At 43.6% G+C, this 22,560-nt stretch overlaps 1 protein-coding gene across 1 annotated transcript in view; it reads left to right on the top strand.

Annotated features, from left to right (window-relative positions):
- The first annotated feature begins 16,937 nt into the window (after window positions 1-16,937).
- PTGIS (prostaglandin I2 synthase) overlaps window positions 16,938-22,560 on the top strand; it is a 49,309-nt gene continuing 43,686 nt past the window's right edge. Inside the window, exon 1 of the mRNA XM_063141429.1 lies at window positions 16,938-17,020. Within this exon, the coding sequence (XP_062997499.1) occupies window positions 16,938-17,020 (83 nt within the window). The remainder of the gene's footprint in view (window positions 17,021-22,560) is intronic.

The raw sequence follows: 22,560 nt of genomic DNA, 5'->3' as shown, positions 1-22,560 counted from the left end.
AGAAATGAATGTTCTTTCCAGTGAATCCACTTTAACAGAAATGTGTTAGGATTCAAACTTCCATAAAATTCAAATTTTCTTCCCAGGAACCTCAGTTCCAAAAGACACATTATGACGAAATGTGTGGACACACCCAACCCACATCTCCCCTCGTATCTCCTTGGTAACGAAGCAGAACAAGGAGTAGAGAAATGTTAATGTGATCCTGTAATGTCGTCCATTTCCCCCCCAACCACTTGTTATCCTGAAAAGGTGTATTATTAAAGTAAATTGACAAAGAGTCTATATTGTTAAGATCTAATAAATAAGAGCTCTTTATTATAGTCACTTGCTCAGATTATACTAAACAGGTAGGAAAATAATGGAGATCTTTAACTGTCTATTTAGGATAAAGAGAATTTATTACCAGGGAACTCTACAAGAACATTTTAGAGAGCAATCCTATGGTCTCGAGACAGTGGCTGCATTGAAACAACACAATAGTCAATGGTGGGTTAATAATTTACTCCATGGTTGATTATCGAGGGGATACTCCCTACTAGACATGATTATAACCAACTGTGATGTTGACTATTAGTCAACAGTGTGTTTGATTGACACATCCCCTACCGTCTCTTCCCCCCTCAGTCCTCCTGCTGGTATCCCATCAGCCATTGTGAGTTTTGCTGACTGGACTAGAGCAGCAGCCACCGCTTTGGACGCTCTTGCCATGGGACTCTGTAGTCACTGAAAATAACCAAATGTGTCCAACAAAATAGTCAGTGGTGCCTGACACACAACACGATAACCAATGGTTGTTCAAATAATCAACTCTGCGCAACATTCATTATTTGCATTGGTTATTTCAGCCAAATAACCAACCACGGTGAGAAAAAGTCCTGACAGATGACAAAATAACCCACCATTAACTATTTAACCCACTGTTGGTTATTGTGTGGTCTGAGCCAAGCCAGTGTTTGGGGATTGTTTGGTTTACTTGCTCCCTCCCCCTCCCCCTCGTAGTCATCGTGGAGAGGATTCTCCGTCCATCCTGCAATAGGATACTTGGACGCTTCCAACTTCAGTGGCTACCGGCTATCACCATAGGATTGTGCCCTTCGTTATCACCTTGTAGAGGTGGCACCTGAAATGTACTGTGGATTGGTTCCACCCCTTCTGTGACCTTCCAAGGACTAAAACCATTTTAGCAAGTTTAGTTTGTAAGCTTGGTGGTTGTAATGCCCAGAAGGGTTTGACAAGTAGTCTGCTTTCATCATTGAAGAACAGAAATTTGTCTTACTCAGGCCGTTTCTACACCTGTCTTTTTCCCCGGGATCATCCCTGCGCATGCAAATCACACAGGGGATCCCGGGATCAGGCAGGGACGATCCCTCCATTTTTCTGGGATAATCCTTGGGTGTAGAAAGGGTCTTAATGTAACTTTTGCATCAAGGAAATGGGGGCTCTGATGCCAAGTACACCACTGTCTCAAGAAAATATGGTTTCCTTAGGGTGACCATAGGAATAGGAAGATGTTTCCCTCTCTTGGTGGAAACATTTCAAAACTGGCTAGAAACATGAGGGACTGCTTCATGGATTGTCTTCTTAAATTGGCAAAATGATCCCTCCTGCTTTGTAGTCAGTTTTCAGGTTCTTTTCCCAACAAGGCAGAGGTATTGAGCTGTGCACTCCACCAACAAAATGTTAGCCAATTGACAGTTTAAAAGTCCCTGTTCTCGCATTAAAGTCACTCGCGATGATGGGAAAGGTGTGAAGGAATTTGGCTATCTGTTCTTGATAATAGCAATTGGCTTTAACCCAGTTTGACATAGCACCCTCCCTACTAACCCTTGGGGCAAAATAAGCATTAAACAGCAATAAGGTCAACCCAGAATCTCTCAACTACAATTGGTGAGTCACCCTCAGGCAACTCTATTACCTTGGCATTAGGGGAGGAGGAAACCCAAAAACTCAGCCCCTGTCTGGATCTACCCTTGCCTTCTTTGGGGAGTGCAGGAAGACAGAAGGACACAAACCCATTTACAAAGTTTTGATCACAGCTCCAGGTCTGTTGGAGTAGGGTTACATCGAAACCATTCAGACAAACAAGAAAATCTTGATCCCCGCATTTAGAATTCCAACCAGCAATATTCCATGAAAGAAATTTTAGCAGGGGTGTTACTTTCTACAAGTTTTGGTCATTCAATTTCTGCAGTGGTATCCACCAGACCATTGCCCTGAGTCCCCAGAATGCAACAGTCTGATAATAATACATGGCTGGGGTTCCAGGATCAGGCTTATAGGGGTTCTTAGGGTTTTGTAGTTCTGACTCATGTGATTCCAAATATTGCATGGCAATCCAGTCACTGTAGGTTTGTCACCATCATTTTTGCTATCCTTGGAAATAGGAAATTCAAAATGAATTGTTAAACTGAGGTTACAGGACATAGATTACCAGGAGCTCCAGGGAGCTGCAAGGGGACATTTCCCCCCTCATGCACTGGGTCTTTCAGGCCTCCCATGTAAAGGTGGAATGCCCTATCTGAGGTGACTTAATATTCCTAAATGCAGAAGGGCATTCTCTTTTGCAAGGGTCGACATCCTCCCCTCCATTTTACTTGTTGGAAGATACCTCAGAATTCCTCTGAATGACAGGTGTTGCCCCTACAACAATGCCGACCTGGAGTCAATTTCACATGCCCTTTTCCAATGTAGCTACTACCAAGAGGCAAGAAAGGATCTTCTGTATCCTATCTTTCAGTCCTCCCAGGGCCGGTGCTACCATAGAGGCCACTCAGGCGGCTGCCTAGAGTGCCAAGCTAAGAGCGGCGCTGGGTGCCACAGCACTCACATACGTTGTTGGCTGTGAGCTGGGCCGGGCCAAGGATTCAGCTGGGCCTAGGCAGGCGAGATGGTGCCCTGCGCCCGCCCAGCCAAAGCAAAGCCAGGGATGCTGGGGGGTGGGGGGTGGCTCCATGTTCAGATTTCCGCCCAGAAGCCGCCATCCCAGAGCCGCTCTAGCCACCCAGAAGCTGCCCTCCCAGAGCTGGGAGGCCGCCACTGCCAGAAGAAGAAAAAGCATGTGGCAAGCTTGACTCTGGCCCAAGCCAGCCTCTGCCTTGCTCCTGAGGAAAGGGCACCAGGTCACCTCACCTCTCTCCTCAAACAGGCCACGATGTCCAGGCAGGCGGGCAAGTGGGACTCCCTCTCCCTTCCCCCAGGAAAGCTAGGGACTTGTGGACTCCTCGCAAGGCAAACTCTCCTGCTTCCCAATCCTGCGTGCGTGGATCAACAGGACTTGCATCTGAGAAAGTGTTGCACTGGGAAGCACCAGTGCAGCCCGATCCACCTATGCCTCCTTACTTGGAATCCTTACTCCCCTGAGTAAACATGCAGAGGGGATTGGGACGCCAGGCTGCATAGCGGGTTGCGTTCGCACAGAAGTAAGTCCCAGTGAATTCCAAATGGCTCGGTCCCAAATCGAAGTGAGCCAGTCTCCGTTCTCCACTCAGCACACACGTTTGGACTTCTGCACAATTGGGTGAGGGTGCAAGTAGCTCGCCTTGCCTAGGGCGCAAAATAGTCTGGCACCGGCCCTGAGTCCTCCCCTGCCCACTCTACAGAGTCTCTCGTAATCAATCTGTTCCAAGGTACCAACAAGCTAATCACAGTGCCGGTGGCCAAATTTTTGAACTTGATCATCTCTGCCAGATCACACACGTGTGATGAACTGTTCACCCTAAAACAGTATTTTACAGACCTTGTTTTATCCCTCAGCTGTGTTTACATTTTACCTTTACTTGTATTTAAATGAAGTTTTGATGGTCTGTTGATTGCAAATAAAGAATTACACGACAGTTTAAAGGAGGCAATATGCAGTGTGATTTCCTCCCCATTCTTTGGCAAAACTTTTGCAGACTGGCTTTTGGCTGGGGTTCAGCACATTGGATAGCTGCTTTAGAGCCCTGGCTGGTTCTTACTGAAACCCAAAGCTTTGAATGAATGAAGGCATGCTATGTGTTAGGGATGTGCTCCGCTTCTAATCGGACCGGCGAATTAGAAGCGGAGCGGGGTGCTTTGCCTCCCCTTAAAGCGGAGGCAAAGAGGGTTGGGGGGCCGGCGGAGCGTTGCGAAGAGGATCGAGGTGAAGGCAGATCCTTCGCCTCGATCCGGATCTCCACAAGAAAGGTAAGTGGGGTTTACCGGGCCCTGCCGCTGTCGCTGTCGCCCATGCGGTGACAGCGGCAGGGCCCGGTAAACCCCCTCCCTCCTCTCCCTTACCTGCGTCCATCCGCGGTCCCTTGGCTTCTTCAATTGAGCCCGCGGCTCAACCAGGAAGTCTAGGCCGCACTTGCGGCCCAGACTTCCTGGTAGAGCCACGGGCTCAATTGAAGAAGCCGAGGGACTGCGGACGGACGCAGGTAAGGCCCCCCTCCCCCTTGGTCCCTTACCGGGCTCTGCAGGTAAGGGAGAGGAGGGAGGGGGTCCTTACCTGGCGCCACTCCCCTCCACTGCGGAGCTCCTCTGAAGAGGAGCGGACTATGGGTGGAGCGGCGCGGGGCAGAGCGGGCCTGATCCGAAATTTTCGGATCGGCCCGCGGATCGGATCGGGGGGGGTCCGTGCACACCCCTACTATGTGTGGTGTAGTGGCTAAAGTGTTGGACTGGGATTCGGGAGATCCGGGTTCTAGTTCCCACTCAGCCATGGAAACCCACTGGGTGACTTTGGGCCAGTCACAGACTCTCAGCCCAGCCTACCGCACAAGGTTCCTGATGTGAGGATAAAATGGAGCGGAGAAGGATTATGTACACTGCCTTGAATTCCTTGGAGGAAAAAAGGTGGAATATAAATGCAATTAATAATAATAATAATAATAATAATAATAATAATAATAATAATAATAATAATATGGATACACGGCCCCACCAAAAGTGGAGCCATCAACCTTCACTTCCCAGAGGTACCTGGTTGGCAACTGCGGGAAGAATGCTGGACTAGATGTGCTGTTGTTCTGATCTATTAGGACACTTCTATTCTGGCCAGATTTTGTTTGTGGCTAGGTGTTCTTTTCCACTCCAGATTTCACAGCAAATCTAAGACAAGCAAGACTTTTCTCTCTCTCCAGAAGTAGCTAATACTTGAACTATGGCAACAATAAGAACATAAGAAGAGACTTGCCAGATCAGACTGAGAATCCATCTAGTCCAGCATCCCATTCTCACAATGGCCAACCAGCCACCTCCAGGAAACCCACAAGTAGGACATGAATGCAATTGCAACTACCATATTTCTTCGATTGTAAGACGCACACTAATTTCAGTACCACCAACAGAAAAAAAACTTTGATTCTAAGAATAATAACCGCACCCGCGATTCTAAGACGCACCCCATTTTTAGAGATGTTTATATGGGGAAAAAAGTGCGTCTTAGAATCGAAGAAATACGGTAGTATACAATGGCATACTTCTTCTGACACTGAAGGTAGCATATCAACATCAAGACTAGTAGCCACTGATAGCCTTATCAATTTTAAAGCCACTCAAGTTGATGGCCATCACTACTTTTTGTACTAGTGAATTCCATAGTTTAAGGACCAACCATGACTATCGATGGCCCAACTGGCCCACCCACAATTGTATAAAGAAGATCTTCCTTTTATCTGTCCTGAATCTCCCATCAATCACCTTCATGGGATGCCACCTGGTTCTAGTATTATATGAGAGAGAGAGAGAGAGAGAGAGAATGTCTCCCTATCCAGTTTTTTCATACCATGCATAATTTTGTTCACCTCTATTGCATCTCCTCTTACTTGCCTTTTTTTCTAAGCTAAATAGTTCCAGAATATGCAACCTTTCCTCATAGGGGAGTTGCTCCAGCCCCTTGATCATTTCGCTTGCCCTTTTCTGCACCTTTTCCAAATCTACATGTCCTTTTTCACATGTGATGACCAGAAGTGTACACAGTATCCCAAATCTGGTTGCACAATATAGTATTGCCGGTTTTATATTCGATTACTTCATAATTATTCCTATCATGGAACATGCCTTTTTCAGAGCAGCCACACACTGGGTGGACTCCAGGTAAGCCATAGGCCCATGCAGAAGCACCAGGAGCATGTTATCTGATGATCTCAGTGACCAAGCAGGCTGATAACAGAGAAGGTGCTAGTCCCAAGTTGTTTAGGGCTTTATACACTAGTAGTACAGCTTTAAAACTAGCCCCGGAACAAATGAACAGCCAGTGCAGTTCCCTCAGCAAAGGAGTTACAAGCTGAAAAGCAGTAGCTTCCTACAACAGCTGAATTGCTGCATTCTGTACTAGCTCCAGCTTTTGGACCAGGGTAGCCTCACGAAAAGCACATTACAATAACCCAGTCTTGAGATTACCAGCCCCTGTACCACTGTGGCCAAGCTATCCCTGTCCAGGAGGGACCACAGCTCGTGTACCAGTCAAAACTGGTAAATGGCATTCTGAGCTGCCATGGCCACTTGAGCCTTCAGTGACAGTGATGAATCTCAGAGTACCCCCAGATCACAAACCTGATATTTCAAAGGTAATGCAACCCCTTCCAGAAGAGGCAGTGACCCTATCTCCCTGACTCAGGAACCACTCACCCACAGGACTTCCATCTTGCTAGGATCCAGCTTCAGTTCATTGCTCTCCATCCAGGCTATTACTGAATCTAGGCACTGATCCAGGATTTCAAGTCTCACCTGATTCAGATGTCACAATGAGATAAGAGCTGTGTGTCATCAGCACACTGATGGCACTTAGCACCAAATCCCTTAATGACCAGTTCCAATGGCTTCATATAGATGTCAAACAACATTGGGGACACAATGGTACCCTGCGGAATCCCATAGCTCAATTGCTAAGGGCCAAGGAATGGCCACCAATGTAACTTTCTGAGATCAACGCCCCCAGGTAAGACCAGAACTACTGTAACACAGTGCCTCAAATGCCCAGTTCAGGGAGTTGATCCAGGAGGATGCCATGGTCAGTGCATCAAAAACTGATGAGAGATCAATTTATTTATTTATTTATTTATTTATTGCATTTCTATACCGCCTTATAGCTGAAGCTCTCTGGGTGGTTTACAAAATTAAGACAATTCAAAGTATAAAACAACAGTATAAAACCATAATATAAAACACAGTATTAAAAGCACAACCAAGTTAAAAACAGCAGCAATGCAAAAATACAAATTTAAAATACAAATTTAAAACAGCAAAGTTAAAATTAATTTATAGACTGTTAAAATACTGGGAGAATAAAAAGGTCTTCACCTGGTGTCTAAAAGAATATAATATAGGTGCCAAGTGAACCTCCTAAGGGAGCTCATTCCACAGCCGGGGTGCCACAGCAGAGAAGGCCCTCCTCCTGGTAGCCAGAATTAACACTTAGGATGAAGTCCAGGGTCATCTCCCCTCTGATCAATTCTATGTCCAACTGTTGTAGGGCACACTAATTTAAGAAAGTGGTAGGCAACTTGTAGCCCTTCAGATATTTTGGCCTACAGCGTCTATCAGCCCTAGACAACATAGCTAATGCTGAGGGATGATGGGAGTTGTAGGCCAAAACAAGTTGCCCATCCCTAATTTAAGTATAGAGAAATGTAACTTCTTTGTTGTGAATTTACCCAATCAATGTGGGGAAACTGAAGTCACCCATTATTACAACACTTTCTCATTTAGATTCCTTTCTGATTTTCCATCTCAAGATCACCTTGAACAATCTTTGGCTTTCTATTTTATTTTCCCCTAGATTAGAATAATTAAAAACTCAGAAAAGAATCTGAGTAAACTTTAAACCTGTGGCTTTAAAAAGTCATGCATGTGTTTAGTAATGTTTGAAATGTGGGATGCTTCTTCCCCCGCCCCCTCTGGTCTTTAAAATAGTCCAAGAAAACAAATGTGTTAACAAATATTTACAATCCTTGGCCACAAGATGCTGATGCATCTTCATTCATGAGATATACACTATGAGGGTGTGCAGTGGAATTGTTTTCTGAAGGAGAGAATTGAATGGTTCCAACTAATGGAAATAACCCACAGTGTGAAAGCCTAAATTAGCAGCTGAAATAGATTTAGGTGCAGTCTACCAGAAATAGATCTCCCAAAGCTCCCATCCTCATCAGTGGGGTTTGTGAAGGGAGAGATCTTCATGGTTTATGTCCCTGTTTGTCAGTACAACCAGTGCCTTCTAAAGAACAACAAGACGGACTGAAATGGTGATATTTGCCATGCAATGGAAACCGGTGGATCCAATGTCAGCAGGGCGGAGAATCCTTGGATAGCTCCTTTAGAGTTCTGACATGTTCTGACTGAAACCCAGAGCGGATTCATCACCCCACTGACATAGGAGCCACCAGCCTCCACTGTAGCTACTGGGAGACATGACTCAGTCCAGAACCCTGAATGGGCTCTGATGCTCTAATCTGCAAATGGAGTTTCTAAGCATAGAGCCAGACATATTTCACTGGAAAGCAAAGAGACAGCCGCACAAAAAGGGTTGCATGAGGAACTTTTCCATTGAACTGAAACTTGGAGAGCTATCTGAAGATAAGAACTTCTGCACAGTCTACACATTTGTAGGAGCAAGATATTTTTTTTAATGGTTCTCAATTGTGACTTTAGCAGGATTCCATATTCATTCATAAAATCAAGACTGCTTCCTTAACATATATTTTAAATGCACTGTGAATATTTCTGCATTAAACAAACCAGAACATTATTATTGATATTTTCTTGAAGCATGTGGTTTTTACAGGTTGGATCCAGAGGAAGTCCATCATGCTTTAATACCACTGAAATCAATGAGATTTAAGTTACTCATGATTAAAGTGGAACCAAAGGGTAACTAACATTTTCTGGATTTAGCTCGATGTCTTTACAAATTTCTCGTGTATTTCTTGTGACTTATAAAAGAGGATTCTGAAGTTCTGTTATTATTATTTAATAGTAGCAGTATAGCAAAACAATGCTAGAACTGCAGGACTGGCTAAATATTCTTTGATATGGGAATCAGGTGTTCATTTGTTTTGTTTTTTAAAAACACAATCCTAACTATGGTTGCTGCAATCCACTATCCACTCAGCTGGGAGTAAGCCCCACTGTACTCACAACACTGGGTACGCATGTACATTGATGGTGCTATATATATAAATAAATAAATAATAATGTATGGGATTTACTCTTACAGTGCAATCCTCTACATATCTACTCAAAAGTAAGTCTCACCAGGTTCAAAGGGATTGACTCTCAGATAAGTAGATGTACTGCTGCAGCCCTAAGGCTTCAATCCTATACCCATTTACCTGGGACTAAATTCCATTGAACGTAGTGGGACTTAGTTCTGAGGAGACATGCAGAGGATCGCTCTATAAACCTCTTTCATCCTGTCTCCCCATGGGTACCATCTGGGAAATCGGAAAACCACTTGGAAGTCGGGGTGGTGGTATTTCATCTGCTAAATTATACTGTAATAAAGCCCAATAAACTCAAGGAAGTTTGGTATCTCGGAGCTGAGATACCAGCTGGGAAGGAGAGAGCATATATTCCATAACAGACACAGTAATGTTCCTGGTGTCACTTTTTCCATTCAACGTGGCCCAAACGTTTTCTCCTCTAACTTGCATTTGTAAGTATGCCAAGACATGAGTGGATGTGTGCATACTGCTGACAATTTGAAAAGGGGAAGTATACACATATGGAGTAGTTGCCCTTTTTGCTAGTTTTATCTCTTTAAAGACAAAAAAGTTCTCTAAAAATACCTTTGATGAGCAAGAGTTGTTGCCACGTCAAGAGTTCCAAGAAAGCTGTACCATCATTCTCTGGATTGTGAACCTGCAGCCTTATAGAATTCCCCAACTTTGTGCCCTCCAGATGTGTTGGCTGGGGATGATGGGAGTTGCAGTCCAACACATCAGCAGGGAGGCCACCAGGTTGGGAAAAGCCACCCTGCTAACTGCTCCAGAATGGCCAACGGCAGAGCCACGTCCCGTGCAGGAGCAGAGGAAAGCAGTTCCATCCAAGACATGCTGGGATGTGTAGCCATTAAAGAGATCTCGTGAGATCAGCCACATGGCCACGTGCAATCCACCAAGATCTGTGAAATGCCTACGCCTCCCAGCATTCAGACGGGACCTGAGCAAGTAGAGAAAATGTTAAAGCATCCCTTCCCGTAACCCTGAGGCTGCTCAAGCTTCTCTACTGCTGCTCTTTGCATAACAAAAAATGCATTCACAAAATTAGCATCATTTCCAGTTTGGACCATTTGCAGAGAGCGCTTTAAAGAGTTCACTAGGCAATGCCACACAAACGTGTGTCACAGAGAAACAGATTTCTGGTGCTGTTTGTTGTTGTTTTTCAGAGAGAGAGAGAAACAACCTCAGTTCCAGGAGAGGAGAATTTCCTCACAAACCCATATTTGGATACTCATGGAAAGAAAGCAGCTGTTGTGGGTGGAAGGAGAGTAAAGAAGGAGTGGGCCGCAAAAATGTTTAAACAGTAAAAGCAGTATAATGTTAGCAGGAGGAACATAAACATAGTTATGCCAGTGGAGTAAAAATACAAGCCAGTGCCATTTCATAGACCCTGTTCAGATGACACGCTAATCCAGGGTGTTGAAGCATTTTGAGCTCGTCATTATGGCTTAACATATTGTGTGAACCATGTCTTAGCATATTGTGTGAACCATTCCTAAGCATGGTGGCTACATAACCAGGATTTAAGCATGCTCACTAACCCCTTGCTGCAAAAGAGTTAGCGGTCTAGCCTGGCTTAGCGTGTTGTCTGAACTGGCCCATAGTATTTCCAAGAGTGTTCCAATCAAAGGCTCTGACCTTGAACATAAAAAGATTTAAAAGAGCATGACTGTTTATCCCAGGCTGTCCGTTAAACAGCACAGAAATTGGTCATGGAAAGAAAAATAATGTAGAAATGAATAAAAATTCAGATTGTTGCAGGGTGGCATGCTCTATTCAAGCTTCTAGCCAGCCAGCTTTGTCCTCTTCAAGGAAACTCCATTCCTTTTTGTCCTCTCCCTCAGTTCCCCCCTCCACAGTCTGTGAGCATTACATATCCATTGAGCACGCTCAGTCTTTATTGGGCTGGTTTGGGTGTGTGCCCACCCTTTAGGAGTTTTCTTCTAAAAGTTCCTTTTTTTGTACTTCTGCAAACTTTGGGGTCCTTCCAACCCTAATGACATTCCTTTGCAGTGAGAATGATTCTGCTTCGGCTGTTTAAGTATCCATGCTTGGAAAATGAGTTTGCTATTACTATATAGGATGATGATGATGATGATGATGATGATGATGATGATTAAAAAGGAAACCACAGTGTGATCCAGGCCAGTCCTACCATTAGACAAAAAGTTGTTCAAATCTACCCTAGGTAGCAGATGTTGGATAGCATTAAAAGCAGACAAAAAACACAGGTATATGTGCTGGTCCATTAACAGAAATAATCCAAAAGCAACAGAAGTATATGGTCTTTCGTTAGGTTCAACTAAAATCAAACAGTAGTGAGCAAGTTTTCAAGTTCTCCAGATCTATTTTCCAGGGTAGATGTTTGTCTGTTTTTTAAAAAATTGAGGGGCGGGGAGACAAAAGGGCATAATAGAACATGCTTTGCTCTTAAAAGTCTGCACATTCAATCATGTTAGTGATGAATTAGGATTGCCAGCTTTTTTTTTTCTTTTTTCTTTTTCTAAAAGGCTCATCTTTAAAGCAATGTGGCTGGCAGGTACAACTTGGAATTCTCCATGCTGGGCATAGATACATCTATTGAATTTGGCCGGTGCAGAAGGGTAAGAACTTTGTTTCAGTTCAGTTTTGTCAGAAATTACCAAATTTTACAAATGTCTTCAAAGAATCATAGAATAGTTGAATTGGAAGGGGCCTATGAGGCCATTGAGTCCAAACCCCCCTGCTCAATGCAGGAATCCACCTTAAAGCTTACCTGGCAGATGGCTGTCCAGCTGCATCTTGAATGGCTCTAGCGTTGGAGAGCCCACAACCTCCCTAGGGAATTGGTTCCATTGTCATACTGCTCTAACAGTCAGGAAGTTTTTCCTAATGTCCAACCGGAAACTGGCTTCCTGTAAGTTGAGCCCATTAATCCATGTCCTGCACTCTGGGATGATCGAGAAGAGATCCTGGCCATCATCTGTGTGACAACCTTTCAAGTATTTGAAGAGTGCCGTCATGTCTCCCCTCAGTCTTCTCTTCTCCTCTGAACACCCCCCCCCTTCATGTGGGACACAGAAAGAACGTGAGATTTAAACAATCCGAATGTGAAAGTGGAACTGACAGATTCTGCCCTCCCTTGAAGGATGGCTCTATCAGGGGCAGTGGAGGCTGGTGGCTCCTATGTCAGTGGGACAGTGTATCCACTCCAGATTTCAGTCAGAACCAATCAGAACTCTAAACAAGCTCTCCAAGGTGCTTCGCTGCATAGGTGCTCATTCTGAATGAAGGTTCTGGTTCTTCACTGATCAGGGGCATTGAGAGAAATTAAAATACCAGGTAGCTCAACCCTCCACAGCTGCTTGGAGCAGTGGGCCCTGGCAACTTGTTGGGACCCGAGCAGCTGCCTACATGTGCTGGCTGCTAACGCTCTTCCTGAATTAAGTTAAGTTAACTAGACAGATACAAAGAAGGGCACGGCTCTTATACCATTCATAATTGAGTACAAAAAGGCGTTTTAACAAGTCATGCAGGTTTGAGTAAATGCCGCACCTGCGGAAATGGCATTGATGAGTTAGCTATTAACGGTACACCTGATTCTTCCTCCTTTGTCTCTCTGCTCACCTGTAGACAAAAGATCTCATAGGGACTCTCCAGTGTGGAACTATTTTTGTTCCTTTGGAATGTCTGAGCAGTGAATGGGATTTTGATGTTCTTTTATTGCTGCATTGTCTGTGCTAATTTCTCCCCAAGTTGTACTTTCAAATTATTATCTTTTTGAGGCTGCCAAGCTATAGAATCATAGAACATTAGAGTTGGAAGGGGCCTATAAGGCCATTGAGTCCATCCCCCTGCTCAGTGCAGGAATCCACCGTAAAGCATCCCTGGCAGATGGTTGTCCAGTCGCCTCTGGAAGGCCTCTAGGGTGGAAGAGCCCACCACCTCCCTAGGTAACTGGTTCCATTGTCGTATTGCTTACAGTCAGGAAGTTTTTTCAGATGTCCAGCTGGAATCTGGCTTCCTTTAACTTGAGCCCATTATTCCATGTCCTGCACTCTGGGATGATCGAGAAGAGATCCTGGCTCTCCTCTGTGTGACAATCTTTCAAGTATTTGAAGAGTGCTATCATGTCTCCCTTCAATCTTCTCTTCTCCAGGCTAAACTTGCCCAGTTCTTTCAGTCTCTCCTCACAGGGCTTTGTTTCCAGACCCTTGATCATCCTTGTTGCCCTCCTCTGAACACAAAGCAGTTTGTCTTCATCCTTCTTGAAGTGTGGTGCCCAGAACTGGACTCAAGATGAGACCTAACCAGTGCTGAATACAGGGGAACCCGTACCTCACACAATTTGGAAGCTATACTTCTATTAATGCAGCCCAAAATAGCATTTGCCTTTTTTGCAGCCACATCACACTGTTGGCTCATATTCAGCTTGTGATCAACAACAATTCCAAAATCCTTCTTGCTTGTAGTATTGCTGAGCCAAGTAGCCTCCATCTTGTAACTGTGCATTTGGGGCATGCCAGTTGGCTAGATGGGCTCTGTCTGTTGTAGCAAATACACCGCTCAAAACAGGGCAGTGATGAGACTTGGGAATGGCACATGTAGGCCATGTTTATTTTTCAAGTCAGTCATTAGGGTTGCAGCCAGGGATGGCCCAAGACATACTGCTGCCAGAAGCAAAGGTCAAGGTGGAGCCCTTCATCCACATACAGAAGCCACCTGGACTGGCAGATGAAACTTACTTCAGTACTGGCAATGGGATAAAGTCCTCTTCCACAGGCTAGTTTAGAGAACAGGCTGTATGACAAATACAGGTCGGGAGCTTGGGAGGAATGGCTGGAAGAGCTGCTACTGATCTCACCCATCATCTGCCATCTGAGACAGTTGTCTGCCGAATGACATTTATTTCGTGACAGAGCTTTGGACAATCCTTAACTCGGTGGGTGAGGCAGAAAGTCAACAGATGTATCCCACCCTCATTGCTGTATCTTCAGCCAAGGAAAAGCTGCACCTGTTGAATTCCTGGATTTTGCTCAGGTAAAGCACAAGGTACAAAGTACCAAAACTACAGTACAGTGTATGAAAGAAAATAACACAATATGGTAAAATACAATTTAATGGGATATGATGGGGCATGTCCACTAGCCATCTAAACAGGTCTAGAATTTTATTGAAACTGTTTTAGCTGTCTAAATTGTTTAAAATTTTGCATGTTTAAATTTTTATGCTGTATTTTATTATCTTATGAATTGCTGTAAATCATCCAGAGAGCTTCAGCTATTGGACAGTATAGAAATGAAATAAATGAATAAATAAATAAATAATACCATAGTACAAGTTAGGGATTTTCTCCCTTCTCTTCATTTTCCGCGCTTTTGTTATGCTTAAAATGCTTTCCCCATTTGCACATCAATAGACAATAGCATCAGTGAGCATCCTTGCAAAATAGCTTTTGCAGCTCCCATTCTGTTCAGTGGGCTGGCAAAGGAGAATGTCATGTTTATAGCTCTGGATTAATTTTCTTTATTGCAGGAGACTGAAACACAACTTTTGCATCGACCGCATGCAATGTTTTTCAGGGGTGTCAGTTCACACCGGGATGGACTTTAGCTCAGAGGGACAGCACATGTGAAAGATCCCAGGTCCACTCCCTGGTGTCTCCAGGCAAAAGGCGCAGGTAACAGGTGAGGGGAAAGGCTTCTGCATGAGACCCTGGCTAGTCAGAGTAGACTAGCCAGTGGCTATGCTAGCTGGGGATGATGGAAGTTGCAGTCCAACACATCTGGAGGGCAGCATGTTGGGGAAGGCTGAAGCAGTTAGTAAGGGACTAGACAGACTGCTTCCCAAACATTCTGTGGGAAGCACAGTGATTTTTTTTTATTATTATTATTATTATTATTACATTTCCAAAATATATGTACAAAACAAACATACAAAATGCAACAACCTTTTACAACCAAAGGTATAACAAAATTGCTTTCCATTCATGTTCCACGTCTTAACCCCTTACTCCATTCTCTCCCCCAGCCCTGTCCCCCTCCCATAAATTGCCCCGTTTCTCTTTCTGGGATGGTATATCATTCTTCCTTATCTCTTTCATTTTATTTTAGAACACTTCTGGTGAAGTTACCCAGTGATAGCTATGTAGTTATGTGAACCAGCCCTGTAAACCTGGGATATTTCACATGTTCACAAGGAAGGCTTTCTCACAATCTGCTTATGGCAAAAAAGGAAAAGGAAAAAAGATAAGGGAAAAAGTGTTACTATCCTTGATGGAGACTGCAGATTTAATTTTTTTGGTCAAGTATTTGTTCCTAGTGCTGACACACCAAAATAGAATGATGCTAACCAGCACACAACTGCTAGAATATTAAATTTTATCAGAAGAACTGGGGTAAACAAATTTTTTATATAACAACATAATTGTACTGCATTGCTCACCAAGAGTAAGAATACAGTAATTGATTACAGAAACTGAACAAGTTGTTTACAATAGTGGAGCAAAAATAGTGGACAAAGACTGAATAATAACTGAGCAGAAGTAGTTTGCAATAAGTGAGCAATTACAGGCCTCCGGCTTCTTTAACCTGTTTCCCAAATACTTTCAGAATGTCACAACAACATCACAATGCTTATGGCGTGGGCAAAGGGGAAGACTTGTTGAATTTGTTCCTCAGATTCAAAAAGCCTTTTTTTGTCCTCCAAATAAGGATTGACTGAGATCCCCAGCCAGAAAACGCAAATCTTCAGGAGCGGTGAGTTCTTGACACCAAAACACAGCACCACAAACGGGGAAAATATCTACATCATGGATATTTAATATAAAACCAGGAACGAACTGCTGATGAAAAATCCCAGAAACTTGGCTGAGTATACGTAAGTCAAGTGCAAGATCAGAGAGGTTTGGAAAATGGAAAATCAGCAGCAGCCATCTGCTCTGCAGACTTCAGAAAACAATTTCTTTAAAAAAATAAATAGGGGCGGGCGGGGATCTAACGGGATAATGCATTTCTTTGTAATCCGTCCACTGGGCTGCAGAGAAGCAAGACTCGCCCCCCCCCCCCCCGCTCAAAAGAGTGATCCTTCTCCAGGGTCGCGTATAGCCTGTCTGGAAATCGGACTTGGGCTGAGTTCGGACGACACGCTAATCAACGGTTGTTTTCCAGTTTGTTCCTATTTTACACACACACACACACAAACACGTTGATTAGCGTGTCGTGCGAACTCCGCCGTTGTCTCAGCCTCTTGGCAGACGTGCAGAGCGCCTGGGTTCCAAGCGAAGTCACCCGCGAGCAACACCCACCCGTTGGCTTGTGCGTGGAGGAAAGGAACACAGATGGGTGTTGCTCGCGGCGTCTTCGCTTGGAACCCAGGCGCTCTGTACGCGCGCAGAGGCTCTGCCGTCTGTTAAGGGGCTGAGCCTTGCCCCTGGAAAACGTGCTCGGGATAACCAGTGACGCCTTAGAAACAGCGGCTTGGGAGGGCCTTCGGTAGGGAAGAGAAGCGCCAGGGGGCGGGGAAGTGATACCTGCCCCCAGGCAGCTGCTGCAGCGAGCCGAGCCTCTTTGGAACCCGCCGCCGCCGCCGCCGCCGCTCCCGCCCGAAGACCCGAGAAGCACTCCTGGGGGCGGAGGCTTCAAAAATGCCACCGAAGGCCAGGCGGGAGCGCAGAGAGTGAGGAGCCGAGGAGGCGCAGGGCTCCTGCTCAGCGTTGCTGCTAGTCCTCTTCGTTGGCGCGATTCCCCCCGGCTTCTGCTGCTGCTCCGCGCCATGGGCTGTTTCTTCGTGGCAAGTTTGCTCAGCCTGCTGTTGGTGCTGCTGCTGCTGCTGGCTTGTCGGCTCTGGAGGTCTCGGTGAGTGAAACAGGCTTTGAATTCCATCACACACACACACACACACACACACACACTATTCCCCTGTGCAAGTGCGGGGCCCTTAGCCAGCCTGAAAGTTTATTTTGGGGGTGGGCTGCCCAAAAAGTACGGGACCATGAATCTAGTTTACAGGCCTTTTAAAGACAAATTTGTAAATTATTATTATTATTATTATTTATTTATATAGCACCATCAATGTACATGGTGCTGTACAGAGTAAAACAGTAAATAGCAAGACTCTGCCGCATAGGCTTACAATCTAATAAAATCATAGTAAAACAATAAGGAGGGGAAGAGAATGCAAACAGGCACAGGGTAGGGTAAGCAGGCAATTCTTTGTATGTTTTAAAAAAATAAATAGGGGGCAGAGAAAATGTAGAGTTTTTTAAAAATTAAAATTTATTTTTTAGATGTAACAGAAAGAAAGAAAAAACGAACAGCCCCCTAGCATAAGAGGCTGTTCCAAAAGATTTTAGAGAAAAAGGGGGGAAAGGAAAATGGTTAATCACTGTGCAGTGTAATCTTCATTTAGTTGTTGTAACGGCCGATGCTCAAAGCGGAAGCAGGCATACATGGCTGTAAATCTGGTTGTGGTGTATATTGAATAAATCTCCACCGTATGATACAAAATGCTAGCCGTTCTGCCATTCCTTGAATCTAAAGCAAATCATGGAAAAAAGGAGGGGAAAGATAAAGAAGTGTACAATTTATGCATGGGTTAGAGAAAGCGGAGAGGGAGACATTTTCCCCCTTTCATGGGTCATCCCATGAAGCTGATTGGTGGGAGATTCAGAAATCACTTCTTCACACAGTGCATAGTTAAAACTGTGGAACTCACTACCACAAGATGTAGTGATGGCCACCAAATTTGGATGGCTATAAAAGGGAATTGGACAATCTCATGGAGGAGAAGGCTGTCAATGGCTACTAGTCCTGATGGTTATGTGCTACCTCCAGTATCAGAGGCAATACACCTATGTACATCATTTGCTTGCGAACATGGGTGGGAGGCTGCTGTTGCACCCATGTCCTACTTGTGGGTTTCCTGTCGGCAGCTGGTTGGCCACTGTGTGAACAAAATGCTGGCCTAGATTGATCCTTGAACTGATCCAGCATGTTCTTATGTAGGGGGGCAGCCCACCCCCACCCCAGCTACAATTCTGGGAAGTGCCTGTGAATGTGGGACTCCACATGAGGATCGATCAAAATTAGATGGGGTGGTCTATTATTACAGCAAAGAAACTCTTTCTCTCTCTCTCTCTCTCTCTCTCTCACACACACACACACACACACTGAAAGAAGGCACAGCCATATGCATATTTAGACAGAAAAAAGTCCTGCAACTCCCAGCGTTCCCCAGCCAGCCATGCTAATGAAAAATCCCTGGAAAAAGTAGGACTTTTTCGGTCTAATGTACATAGGATTGCACCCTTAAAGATAGCAGAAGTTTTCATGGACTAAAGCCTACAAGGCTACCAGGAGGATCAGGGGGCTGGAGGGTTGGGTACCTTCCTAATGAGGAAAGGCTACAGGGAGCAGTGTTTGTGAAAGGGTTTGTGAAGGCTATTGCCTCTTCATATCCTGCTTGTAGGTCTTCCTGTGGGTATCTGGTTGGGTACTGTGGGGAAAGGATGCTGGACTTGATAGAGTTTGGTCTGATCTTCCAGGGAGCTTCTTATGTTCATGGAGTGCATTCTAGATAAGTCCTATCCTGTGTGTGCACACATGAAGTGTGGTATTATGGATATATGTACACAAACAGAAGATAATACTGATTGCATCTGAAGAAGTGAAAGTTTCTGCAACAATCCGTCTTTGAGGCTTGCTACATGTGTTGGCTTGTCCACTGCTGCTATGGAGTTTCCCCTGTTCTATGGTTTTCCATCAGGGATCTCACTCTAGCTTGGTCTGACTCTTGGGTTTCCCAGTCTATATATGTCATCCAAATATCAGTTCTAACTTGACTAAAATGTACATTAGAATCATGAGAAGTTTGAGAAATTAATTGGAAAAAAAAGAAATCGATAAGGGACAAAATATAGGGACAAAAGGGTTAATGAGTCAATTATATAATATATTAACTGAGAAAGGATTGTTGGATAGTGTAGGAAAATTGGTTTGGGAGACAGATTTGAAGATACAGATAGGACAGCAGAGTTGGGAAGGACTATGGAGACAGAGAGTGTTGAGAAATATGTCAGTAAGGCTAAAGGAGAATTATTATAAAATTTTATGGAGGTGGTACCTAACTCCGGTTAGATTAAACAAGATTAATAATCAGCATTCAGCAGATTAGTGGAGGGGTTGTGGTGAAAAAGGAACGTATTTACATATGTGGTGGGATTGTAAATCTGTGCAAAAGTTGTGGAAGATGGTGTTCTTTGAGATTGAGAAGAAGATCTTAAATGTAGTAAAGAAATTAAGGAACTGATAACGAATTTGCTGACGGCTGCAAGGTTAATTGTAGCTAGGAACTGGAAGACTCAAGGAGATTATTGTATTGAAGAATGGTATAAAGAAGTGTGGGATATTGCTATTAATGATAAATTGACATGTAATATTAAAATGAAAAGAGGTATAGTAAAAATGAATGATTTTGAGGGAATTTGGAAAAAGTTCCTAGTATTTGTGTTTTCTAAGGGAAGCGGGAAACCACCAACAGAAGAAACTATGAGTTTTTGGAAACAGGATTGAGATCCCGAGGTGTAGGAAGCACTTTTATGTTGAGTATGAATATGCTTAAAAGATTAAGCTTGAATATATGATATAAATGCTATTTTATGTTTATGTATTATGTTTCTTTTTTTTTGTTAATTGTGTTGTAAAAGTTAATAAAAATATTTAAAAAAAGGAAAAAAAAGAATCACATTTCCCCCCTGTCTTGCATTTAACATATTCACATGTACACACAACAAGGGAGGCACAAAGGTGCTTTGGGTGCATGTGTGAAAATGGCCAGAGCCTTCCTTTTTTAACAGATGGAGGACTTCCAATGCCATCTGCTCCAACTCACCCCACCAGCACCCCTTACATATTGACTCTGCAATCCACTCAGAATATAATTTTAAAAAGTATTGGATACAAAACACTGCCTTATAATGAAGTAGACAATTTATCTACCTTGTTTACTGGTGTGTGTGTGTGTGCTGGGTGTGTATGTTAATAATGTACAATGTCTTGGACTTATGTTAAGAATTTATTTTAGAAATAAATAAATATTTGTATACTCAGATGAGGAGAAGCTCTCCGGGGACAAAGGCAAAAGTTCTTCAAGGTTGCTTCTTGAAACATATTGTATCAAATGTGCTGAAAACTGGGCTTGGTATGTGCTTTCCTACTGATTTATGGACTCTCCAAATTATTCTCAAACATTCATAATTCTAAGAGCTATTCAACCCAGGGAGAAACGTGCATAGCAAGTTAGTGGAATTTCACTTCTTGGATGTTATTAAGGAAGTTCTATGCCAGAGGAGATTTAAATAGGGACATGTGTTTTCTTATGTTATTCTGCAAAGCATCATTCTCTTACTTATATGATTCATTTAATGTATTTTAAATTAATAATAATCCTTTATTAAAACAAGAAAAAGTCTTATAGCATATTTGAGACTCTTTATATATTGTAACATTAAACATGATCACACTATGTGTGTGTTGTTGATTTTTTATAAAAAGCCATTTGCTCCTTTCATCCAATTTTTTCTTTATTAAAAAAGCCTGGTTCATAAACTCAACACAATCCTCTGCATGTCTTCTCTGAAGTAGGGCCTACTGAGTTCAATGGGACTTACTTCCAGTTAAGTATGTATAAGTCTGTTCAATTTAGAGAAAGAAGAATGATGAGGCTGCAACCCTATACATAACTTCCCTGGAAGCAAGCCCCGTGAAACCACGTGGGACTTCTTTCTGAGTAGATGTATTTAGGATTCTGCTGTAAATCAGTAATGGAAATGATGAAAAGATAAAGGCAGCAGCGGAAGTTATTAACCATTAAAAAGCATGTGGTAGTAATGCTTTTTACAACCTTGTACTTTTGAAAGAATGCATAATGTATTTGGTGACATGCCAATTATAAATAATAAACTAATTAACAGTAATCGGCTAAATGTTGATGGGAGTATTTGGAAGAATAAACGGAGGCCCAGATCATGGTACCGCTATGATCTGACATGTGAATTTCAATTCAAGGTTGAACCAGGCTGTTATTGACACCTTCCAGCGACAAACAAACAGGGTACGTTTTGATACTCCATCTGCTCAAAAGTTGTTTATGTTGGCACAAGCCAATTCCTGTCATAGTGACAGAAGTCCCAGTTAAGGAAATGCCGAGTCCTAACAGGGAAATGTGGCTAGTGGCTCCATAAAGCCAGCTAATGACTGACCCAGCTGGGCCACTGGTCTCTCTTTACAAAGGGCATTTGAAAGTCTGAGAAAGATTGTGTTGTATAATCTGTGTCTTACAAATGAGAGGGGGGAGAGAATGGTGAGAAAGCCCTGTAGAAAATGGTAGCATTTCAGGGCAAATGGGAAATTCATGAAACAATTCCCCACTATTGTTATTCAATAACTTGTGTGTGTGTGTGTGTGTGTGTGTGTGTGTATGCTGTGAGAGATGGGTCAGTGCTATAGTATTACCTGTATTAAAAGAACTGCCTGTTAGCTACTGAGCCATGTTTAGGGTTTCGTTGCTGATATTCAAAGCCCTAAACAACTCAGAACCAGGATATCTAACAAGTCATCTTCCCTACGTACATCGAATTGATCCCTAAGATCTTCCAAGGAGCCCTTGTTGGTCACTCCATAGCCAACAGTGTGTTGTCAACAACGTGAAAGAACTACTGGATTTGGGACTGGATGGGTTGTGTTTCTTGAGAGGAGCCAGGAAATCGTTAAGGCAACACCCACTGTTTCTGCCCATGGAGAGAGAGGCCACAGCCCGAGAGAGCTTCGTAGAGGGGCCATTGTTTAAATAAAACTTTAAAGCAGTTTTAGAACCTTAAACTATAAAGCAGAATCTGTTTGGTTCTGTGGGGTGCAATCCACCATCCTTGAAACACACATGAGCAGGGCTTCTTGGCAGTGGCACCCAACCTCTGAAACGCTCTACCCTGTGTGGTATGAGAGTCAGAAACTGGCAAATTTTAGACGCATCTTTAAGATGCACCTTTTTGCTTGTATAATTGCATGGCTCTGTTTTACTCTTTTTGTACAGTTTTTAGTGTATTTATTATTTTATATTGTTTTTAAATTGGGTTTTATATTGTATTTTATGTATTTCTTATGTAAACTGCTTAGATACCAAGTAGCATATAAGTAGTTTAAATGAATGAATGGATAAATAAGGGCACAATCCTATGACTTACACCCTCAGTGCTCGTAAGCCTCTGAACCCAGAGGCTTAGGAGCATCCAGTGCAGAGCAGAAGGAGGGACAGACGTGATTATTGCCTTTGCTGCTCCTTCCACTCTGCATTTCCGCTAGATGGGCTTCCCCCCTCCCACATCTATCTAGAGCATTCC

Source organism: Elgaria multicarinata, chromosome 1, assembly GCF_023053635.1.
Source record: "Elgaria multicarinata webbii isolate HBS135686 ecotype San Diego chromosome 1, rElgMul1.1.pri, whole genome shotgun sequence".
NCBI classification, from domain to species: Eukaryota; Metazoa; Chordata; class Lepidosauria; order Squamata; family Anguidae; genus Elgaria; species Elgaria multicarinata.
The sequence above is the reverse complement of the archived record's forward strand: the minus strand, read 5'-3'. Positions and strand labels throughout refer to the sequence as shown.